The sequence below is a fragment of the Triticum dicoccoides genome, chromosome 4A, assembly GCF_002162155.2.
Source record: "Triticum dicoccoides isolate Atlit2015 ecotype Zavitan chromosome 4A, WEW_v2.0, whole genome shotgun sequence".
Lineage (NCBI taxonomy): Eukaryota > Viridiplantae > Streptophyta > Magnoliopsida > Poales > Poaceae > Triticum > Triticum dicoccoides.
Genome location: NC_041386.1, coordinates 707540368 through 707550315, shown reverse-complemented (window position 1 = coordinate 707550315; position 9948 = coordinate 707540368). Strand labels below are relative to the sequence as shown.

The following is a 9948-nucleotide window of genomic DNA, read 5'->3' as shown; positions in this document are numbered from 1 at the left end:
GTGTTACATGCATTGGTGAGTTTTCTGTTAATCATCGCATGTAGTGATTTAATGCACCTTGATATCTGAGCGTGTGATGGAGAGCAATAGAAATGAGACTCATAAAATGGAAAAACAAAATTTTGAGGTAAGGCCTGTAAACCGGCAAGGAGGTAGTAATATTTAATATTCATTTTAATCTGGCACAAGCATCTTACAAACACAATTACATGACATATTTATTTAGCCATAAAACAACATTGATTGTACAATCTATAAAAAGTAAATACACCACATTGGTGAAACAATGCAAGAATATGGAACAGTAAAATATGAGATGACCGTTTAGAAGAGGAGTACCCAAGCAAGGAGCAGAGGGGCTATCGCCATGAGCGATACTTGGGAGGGCGCCGGCGCCGCCGTGCCCTCCTCTAGCGTCAGCGTCTCGCCGCCGACGTCGTAGATCATGTTGGTGCCCGCCTGCACCATGCTTCCCAGGACAGAGCCGAATGGTACACCTGCCGGCGTCGGCAGCATGGTGAGGCACTGCAGCCCGGTGACGTTGTCCTTGTAGAAGTAGTGCACCGTCGTGAGCTCGATTGCCGGCGCATCCCCGCCGTCAAACACCAGCTTAATCTTGGGGAACGTCAGCGCCGCCACGGACTGCGCGTTGTAGCATAGGTCAAAGGCGCCGCCGGCGAGCGCGGAGCCGTTCACGGGCTCCGACCTTACCTTGCTCACCAAGGCCTGCCTCAGCGCATCGTAGGCTGCCGCCTGGAGGAGGGTGACTGGGGAGAGCGTGCTGATCACCACCCCGCCGGAGCTGCCGTCGGCTGCGAGGTCGAACGCCCCCGCGGGAATGCCGCTCAGGGCCACGCCGTCGACCTGTATGGAGGTGAGCTTGACGTAGTAGAAGTTAGGGAAGACGGTGCTCCGGAGCAGCGGCATGGAGCGGCTGCTTTTGGTCTGCGGCACGGCGGCGTCGCCGAGGAGCACGACGCTCTCGGAGTCGGAGCTCCCAGGTTCGTCGGTTGCCAGGAAGTAGGAGAACCGGGAGATGCTGAGCTGCGACACGAGGGAGAGTGGGCCCCTGTTGAACCCGATGCCGGCGGACTCGCCGTCGAGGGGCAGCGTGCTGTCATTGGCGCTGCACCCCAACAACGCGCGGCCGGCGATGCTCCCCACGCCGACCGTCTCGTTGGCGAGGAAGCCCGTGGTGTTGATACCCTGCCCGTACATGTAGACGTACCCGCAGCTGGCGTCGCCGCCACCGCAGGCATCGGTGGTGTTGATCACGCTCCGGCACGTCTGGCTGGCGCATGGGATCCTGACCGGCGCCGCCGGGCACCGCGTGGTCCAGACGAAGTCATTCAGGACGTCCACGACGCCGGAGACGTTGTTCTGCTGCGTCGCCATGGCCCCGATGGAGACGTTGTAGAGGACGACGTAGCCGGCGTTGTCGGCGGCCGCGCTACCCAGCTGGTCGCCGTTGCGGTTGCCACGTCGCTTCTTGATCAGCGCAGTCGTGCCCGACTTGGCGGCCTTTTTGAACAAGAAGGTGTACACCTGCTTGAACGCCCCCGGTGAGACCCTCGCCGGCGCCGCCGCAGCAGGCGCCGGCGACAGGACTAGTACCTGGAGCACAAGTAGCCAAGCTACCAGCGTGACGGCCACTGCGCTGCTCCTTCTTGGCGCCATATTTTTCTACTGTGATGTGAAGATATATTTGTGTACCTCCGGCGCGGCTGCATATCTCTATATATACCGGTCGCCGGCGTCGATCGCCGTCTCAAGGTCAAGGCTATCAATACCACGGCCGCGTCTGGAATCGCTTCATATAAGACCAAGTCAGATCAACTTAATCCAGCAGCCCAAACCGCAGAAACCCAAAATTAATTAAGCGCTAGGATCCAAACCCTAGCAGCCAGAGGTTTGAGAGCATGTACAAAATTAAACCATGTGAAGGTGCGTAGCTAAACACGCTGCTAATTCCCATCATTCAGAACGTGACAATTTAGCTGCAGGTTTGGTGTGACAACTAAGAACGTGGTCAAAATTAGAGACCTATACCTAAACGCTGCACCCGTTTTGAGATGGTCGCATTTAGTTGCTTATCATTTTGAGTTACAACTTACAAGCATTTCTTGGTAGCTTCCATGACTGTATGCACTAGATGAATGGAACCAGTCTACCATATCTTTTCGGAGTTCCTGTTAGAGCATCTCCAACAACCTTTGTATATTAAATTGCTAAAAATCAGTGATAGGAAAAAGGAGAGAAAGGATTTACAAAGCCAACATGTATTTTTGCTCTGATAGCCTTTGTATATTGGATTGCTGTACTTGCACAAAACACACAATGACATCGGGGTTTAATTTTCTTTTTTGCATGATATAAGTGTCTCATTTATATCATAAGGATCATAGTACAAGTCATGTACATACCGACCCGACAAAACTAAATGAGTAGCAGAACACACACTAGCATACATATATGTATACGTATACTAGCACAACTCGTGTACACATATACACGCACACACGCAGCACACAGACACATACACATCACACCCTGGCCCACTAGTCATTGAGACAAAAATATGAAGGAGACCACTTTTACAAAAGGCTTGCTAAAAATTTAGCAAGTGGCAGATGGATTTGCAAATATGCAAAGTGGGAGGCTAGTTTTAGCAAGATTTGTAAAATTTTGATGGGGGCCACTTATACAAAGGCTGTTGGAGGAGGTTTTTTTTGCCAAGATTGCTAAAATAGCAACTGAGTGCAAATCAAAAGGCTTTTGTAGATGATCTTAGGCGGTACTCGGCGGATGTTTTATATTTTCATTTCCCCCCGGTAGTATAAGAAAAAGGAATAAAAATAAAGTAAATTCAAGGAAGAGCTTTCTTTTTTTTAACAGCCCCTTGGCAGGTGTTTTCGAGTGCCAAACAAATAGCAGTTGGCAAATATTTTTGTTTCATTATGTATTCTTTCATTATTTGTTCTTCTTCTTTTCTTTCTTTTATTTTATTTTCTCTCTTTTCCACCATTTCTCTCCCGTCACTTTTTCCTCATCCATTCTCTCTCACCACATTTTCCCACTTTGCCTCTCCCGCCACATTTTCCCCACCCTTTCTTTCATGTTCTTATCTCCCACCCTTTTCTTCAGCCATCCTCATTCTATAAAAGGCCCTCACCCGTATGTTGTGTTGCATTAATATATTGCCGTTTGTCTCACTCCCTTCTTCTCTAGAGATGATCATTGAACCATCTGTTTGCGGTTTTACTCCAATGTTGCCTTTGAAAATGCATGAACATTTTATAAACACACAACAAACAAGACAGTAATACATGATAATTGTTTATATTACACGATGAATATTTTTGTAATACACATACACGGAGAATGGTTTTTTAATACATGGCGTACATTTTTCTATATAAAACAGTAATATTTTTTGGTATACGATGAGTAACTTTTAATACATGATGACATTTTTTTAGTACACACTGAGTAATTTCTAATATGTGATGCATATTTCTAATACAAGGTCAATATTTTTGAAATACAATATGAACATATTTTAATACAAGATGAACAACTATTAAAAAACAAGACACACTTATTTTAAAACACAATGAACATTTTTTTGCAGGGTTACAATGAATAATTGAAATATAAGATGTATATTTTTAACTACAATATAAAATTTTATGAAATACATTAAGTATATGACAAATACTTTTGAAAAATATACTATGGCACTTTGTTAAATGGACGATGAACAAAAGAGAACCGATAAAAGAAAAACAAGAAACAAAAAGGAAAAAAGAAAATTTAAAATAATATCATAGTAAATGGAAAAATGAATCAAGAAGAAACAAAACAAAGGTAAAAATTGAAAAAAAAATCTATGCGGACCGCAAGATCAATATCTAGTCTTTTTTAGGGCTAGCTTATAGCGAGATATAAGATTCTCTCGCCTCAGGGAATTTGGGGACGCTACGGTACTGTCTCGTCCCATAATGTAGCACCATTCTTTCACTTTCATTGTTTTGCTTCCCTTTTTGGGTTCTGTCATCTCTTTTTTTTCCCTATGGTTCTCTTCCTATGGTTCTCTTAAGGTTTCTTTATTCATTTTTATAGGTTCCTCATTGTGTCACTGTTTTGCATTGGTTTCTTTGAATTTTATTTTCTGCCGTTTCAATTCGGTTTATTTGTTTATTTTTATGGTTTTCTTCGGCATTTTTTTTCATTATGTGCACTGTTTTGGATCGGTTTCTCTTTTTTCTGTCAGTTTTCTTTGTTTCTTTCTGGGTTTCCTTGGTTTTGTACCTTTTCTTACACATTGTACATTTTCAATTTAAATATATATATGCTTAATATTTTTTTAAATATGTTTTGGGGTCTACTTTTTTCATATAAATTGTACATTTTTGTATACAGTAGAAATATTCTTTTAATCTTATTTAAAAATTTTGGAAGACAATTTTTTTTATCAGATATACCTTTGGATGTCTTTTTTTGTTTAAATAGATTGTACAATTTTGGTACACTTAAGAAACATTTTTCTTATACATGTTTAGCATTTTTCAAATACATTTTAAACATTTTTTTCAGATATATGTTTTGATGTCTACTTTATTTCATACGGATTGTACATTTTTTTGTATAAATAGGAAACATTTTTATACTCTTTTAACATTTTGGAAGTATAGGATTAACATTTTTCTCAAATATATGTTTTGAAGTCTACATAAAAGATTTGATAAGGAACATTTTTAAAAGATTTGATAAAAAAAATCATACATATTTGTACATTTTTCATATACATTCAAAACATTTTTTATATACATTTGTATATCCTGGCCTGCTGCTCGTTAGTAGCGTTGGTCCGAGTCTGGCTCCCTTAGTGTTTGTGTACTGTTGGTGGATCGGTACTGATGACCACAGATGTGGCAGCTTTCGAGCTCACATAGGCCAAGATCAGATGGCCTGGGCTGGGGCTTGCTCGACGACGGCATCGACACCCATTGGGTTGTGCCCTCCCCTCCCCCCTGCCCTCACCTTTGCGTCCAATGAGACTAGCTGGGGACCCAGGCGTGAGCGCCTCGTATGGTGGAGGCATTGACTTGAACCCGATGGCTGATGTTGGGCCAGGAGCGCAAGGGGTGCCTTCTGCTCTTCCTATCGGGGTAAGTGCACTGTGATATGGACGGTTAGCGATATCTTGGGACATGGATGCCGGGCTAATACGTCTCCAACATATTTATAATTTTGATTGTTTCATGCTATCTATTTGATGTAATGATTTTTTGCGGTGTGTTTATTGGGATCCGATGAAGTTTGAATTTATGATCATATTTATATCCATGAAAGTTATTTGAGTTTTTTTGATCTCTTATATGCATGATTACTTATAGCTCGTATTTCTTCTTCGAATATTTGGTTTAGTTAGGCCAACTAGATCGATTTTTCTTGCCATGGCAAAAGGTGCTTTGTGATGGGTTCGATCTTACGGTGTCCTTTCCCAGTGACAAAAGGGGCAGCAAGACACGTATGTATCGTTGTTATTAAGGATAACAAGATGGGGTCTATTCCTACATGAATAGATCTTGTCTACATCATGTCACCGTTCTTATTGCATTACTCCATTTCTCATGAACTTAATACACTATATGCATGTTGGATAGCGGTCGATGTGTGAAGTCATAGTAGTAGATGCAGAATCGTTTCAGTCTACTAATCTTGGACATGATGCCTATACAATGATCATTGTCTGGATATCGTCATAATTATTTGATCTTCTATCAATTGCGCACCAATAATTTGTTTATCCATCGTATGCTATTTTCTCGAGAGAAGCCACTAGTGAAATCTACGGCCCATAGGACTATCTTTTATCATATTGCTTTTCTATCTATTTTTGTTCGCTTTTATTTTCAGATCTATTATTCCAAAAACCAAAAAATACCTTCCTGCACTTTTTCTTTCTTTATTTTATTTTGTGTTATTGCGAGATCTATTTATCCAAAATCATACAAACCAATCTATCGTTTGTTCGAGGAGGGATATGCAACCCCTCTTACGCGTTGGGTTGCAAGTATTTGTTCTTTGGGTGCAGGTACCGTTTACATAGCTTGGTCTGACCTCCTACTGGATTGATACCTTGGTTTCATAACTAAGGGGAATACCTACCGTAATTGTACTGCATCATCCCTTCCTCTTTAGGGAAATACCGACGCAGTTTCAAGCCGCATCATGGGCCGACAACCGCGGATGGTGGACTGCATGGTTGGCTCTCTGTCGGGCATCATGACGGCGGTTGTAGCTACGCCTCTTGGTCGTCTGGGCAGCGTGTAGAGATGGGTAGCTCAGGCTCACTCTTTGCTGTTGGTAGTGACAACGCCCAGATCTGGATCTGGGTGCTTGTACTCGTTGTGACTATCCTAAGTACCATTTGTTTGTTTTCTGAAAAGGGGATCAATTCCTAGCCTCTAAAATCAATTGATGCACACAACCACTATATGCAAAAAAAAAGACGTTTTTGACACTTCAAGAAACTTACAGAGTGGGTATGGTTCAGAGGTTCCGATAGCATTCGGTAAGTTGCAGCAACTGCTTCGGATGTATCAAATGGAATAGGCTGGAGGGTCCCTTTTTTTGTCTCGAAGAACTCCGCTTCAGTCTTCAGCAACGCGTGGCCTGCTTTTTTTATAGCAAAACATAGCTAGTCTTTATTGATCAAGAATAATGTTTACATGGATAATTGTTGGGTCATAAGGTGATCCCAACCACAGATGCCTTCCATGAGGAAGAAGAACACCATATCTAGCTATGTTATCAGCTAGCTTCGGAATTTGAAGCTCGAGGTTCAAACCCCAAAATTGCAAAAGGTAAACCATAATTCCCTCCAGCCTGCTGATGAATCTGATTGACAACCCGCTTGCAATTGAAAGCCACCTGAATATGTTGCATCGCAAGGTCTTGTGCCAGGGAAAGAGCTTCCCTACATGCCAAAGCTTCAAGCGTAGGAGGGTTGATGAGTCCATGTATGAGCAAAACAGAAGAACCCAGATATGAACCATCTGTATCGCGGCAGATAGCAGCCCACATTATGATAGATTGGACTTTGTTTTTAAAACTCACTGGCCGGGCCTGCTATGGCACAAAGAACAAAACAAAACGCGACTGGGCGTCGCTCACGCTCACGTCTAGCCCATTAGTTGGCCCCGTTCGCATCCACCGTTCCACTGCTCGGTCGGTCCTGTTCTAGAGAAATAAACAATATGTGCTGAAACTGTGTTCTGTTAAAAAAAATGGGACTGATTCTAAAAAGAAAAGTAGGACTGAGATGTGTAAGTGGGAACAAGATAAGGATATTTTCTTTCGGTCGGTATTAATTAATTTAAAAATGCCCACAAAATGAAAAAAAATGTAGGCACATTCGAAACATGTTTACAAATTTGAAAAACGTTTTCGAATTTAAAAAAAGTTCACAAACTTAAAAATGTCCGTGAACTCAAAAATATTACTTATTTTTTACACAAATGTGTAAGCTCATGAATTTGGAAGATCTTCGCCTAGGTGAGGGATTTGGTCGCCGCCTAGCCGTGGCATCTTTTTCAACAGAGGACACAACACATTTGTTGATCAATAAGGGCACCTACGCCTACACTAGCCGCATGTGAATGTGTTTCTATAGCACTTACCGACCGTCAACAAAAGTCCTCCGATAATTTTTAGTACAGATGTAGAAATTTATACTCTCACCCCTATGAACACACGCATACACACCCTACCCATATGAGTACCTCTGAGAAATTGAGCCGACACATCATCTTCAGATTGACGAAGTCGCGACAGACACCTCTTTAGTCGACGGGAACATCTCCAACCGCATAATTGGAGGACCTAAAATATATTCAAGAAAATGCGTGCATCAATGTCAAGTCTAGAACTTGTACCTTATACGCTGGGATACTATTGTTCTTCTAACCATCAAACTACATGTTGGTTTGCGGCTAACTTGTTTATAGTATTATAAGTTTTTGCGAGGGGAAATGAGGCAACGTGGGGGTAGGTCCGTCGGATCGACAACACATTGACAAGAGCATGGATATATATAGCATCATTTTTGCGGAGCAGGCCGATAACGTGGAAGTCGCTAGTTCTCAGCCGTCTAATATATTTGTAAATTTTGACCACCAAAAACTGCGAAGTAGTGGTGATTTAATCACATTGCTTCATGTTCTGAAATCATTTGATTTTCATTAACATATGAAGTGGCCAGGAGAGGAGGATAGTCTTGAGCACCGTTCCAAGATATTACAAATGCGACTTTAAAATTAAAGAAAATCCATGCAACTAATGAAATAGACACCTTTATGATAATTCCTTGACTTTATTCATTCAAGTAGCAAACACAGATTTCACGGGCACATGTAGCTAACACAAACACACGCCATATGACCAAAGGCTACGCGCGCACGCGCGCATGCACACACCTCAACGACACGGCAAGGAATTCTGGTGGCGATCGCAAGGATGGATTCTTCACTCTCAAGGTTGCGCTTCAGGCCCTCCTAAGGAAGACGTCGGTGAGTACGGTCTTGGACTGCAGTGACGCCCTCAGTAACTCCAGAGCCTAAAAAACATCATATAATATCCAGTAACTCAGCTCGGTCAAAATTGGATTTGTACTAACAACAGCAGCAGCAGCAGCAGCCATAGTTTTTTTTTTTTTTGACATGATAGTAGCCATAGTAGTTTCATCCTCGTTACCTCAGTGGGTCCCACCAGGACAGGCCTTTCCTCGAGGTGGCCGATGTCCTTGATTTTGTTGTTTTTGAGGATGGTGGCCAAAGAGATGACGGACATGGGGGTGACCGTGAGGTCGTCCATGACCGTGTAGGTCACGGCCCCCCGCACGAACCCGCCAGACGACGACGACGACGACCCGCCGCCGGCAAGCAGGAGAAGGCCGCGGCCCGTGGGCGCGAGCAGGGCGTCCCTGGCGTCTTGGTCGATGATGTAGGAGGCGTGGAGCCCCCCGAGGCTCTGGGACAAGTTGCCGAAGCTCCCCATGGAGCCCCTGCCAAGCAGCCTGCCGGCTGCGCCGAGGGGGATGTTGCCGAAGGAGAAGAGCAAGTCCGCCATGTCCTTCTCGGCCTCGGCGCAGACCACGCGGTTGGTGCGGGTGTTCACCTGGAGCTTCAGCGTGAGCGGCGGCGGCGCCGTGCTGCTGCTTCCCCATCCTCCGTAGGCCATCATCGTCATCTTACTCTCCGGCGCCGGGTCGACAAGGATGGTAGGGACTGAGGAGTGCACTAGTACGAAGCTGGTGTATTTTCGTTTAATTTATAGACAGAGGAAGATAGCCTCGCCTCTAAGCAAGGTGGCGGGCCTCTGTGCCTCTCGCTTTTGAACCACTACATGAGCATGCACGACGGAGGGCGATGACCGGCGTGTGTGCATGTACGTCACAACGTCCGACCTTGATGGACACATACGCAAGTATTTTGGTGCTGGATCGGCTGACGCCTCTTGGACAGATCTTGTCCATTTTTCCATCAATCAACCAGGGCAGGTTACAAAGCCTTCAAGGAGGGAAACATGCATGCACACACGCACGGGCAAACCACACCTGCTTGATACGATTCCCGCTAGCTATACGCACGCATACGTTCGGCACGAGCACAAGTGCACAACGTTCGGCCAAACTCTTCGCGTGGCCCAGCACTACAACCTGATCACCAAGGCATGCATGGCACGTGTCTTCGCGTGGCCCAGCACTACATCTCATTCATCCATCACCGCGCATGTACCATTCTCTCTACAGTAGCCACCAAGTCCGGCAAGTGTTTGGTGAAATGCCCTTGCTAAATTACTTGTCCCTCCTATGAAACAATGAATTCGGATATGGAGTGCCTATACGAGCACTACATTGTGTCGTCCCACAAGGAGGATTAC

The 9948-nt window shown here is 44.3% G+C and overlaps 2 protein-coding genes across 2 annotated transcripts; both read right to left on the bottom strand.

Moving 5' to 3' along the window:
- Nucleotides 1–277: 277 nt before the first annotated feature.
- LOC119284169 (aspartic proteinase nepenthesin-1-like) lies at nucleotides 278–1677 on the bottom strand. The gene has a single exon (XM_037563404.1). The coding sequence runs from the start codon at nucleotides 1675–1677 to the stop codon at nucleotides 325–327; it is 1353 nt and encodes a 450-aa protein (XP_037419301.1). The 3' UTR covers nucleotides 278–324.
- A 6701-nt stretch (nucleotides 1678–8378) lies between these two features.
- On the bottom strand, nucleotides 8379–9292 carry LOC119289810. The gene is made up of 2 exons (XM_037569023.1): nucleotides 8761–9292; nucleotides 8379–8623 (listed from the first exon to the last, which is right to left on the bottom strand). Exons 1-2 carry the CDS (start codon nucleotides 9253–9255, stop codon nucleotides 8552–8554), a joined length of 567 nt encoding a protein of 188 aa, XP_037424920.1. The 5' UTR covers nucleotides 9256–9292; the 3' UTR covers nucleotides 8379–8551.
- Nucleotides 9293–9948: the final 656 nt, after the last annotated feature.

Coding starts and splice junctions, on each gene's coding strand:
- LOC119289810 (XM_037569023.1), bottom strand. CDS start 9,255: ATGACGATGATGGCCTACGGAGGATGGGGAAGCAGCAGCACGGCGCCG. Junction 8,624..8,760: donor TCCTGGTGGGACCCACTGAG/GTAACGAGGATG, acceptor GATGTTTTTTAG/GCTCTGGAGTTACTGAGGGC.
- LOC119284169 (XM_037563404.1), bottom strand. CDS start 1,677: ATGGCGCCAAGAAGGAGCAGCGCAGTGGCCGTCACGCTGGTAGCTTGG.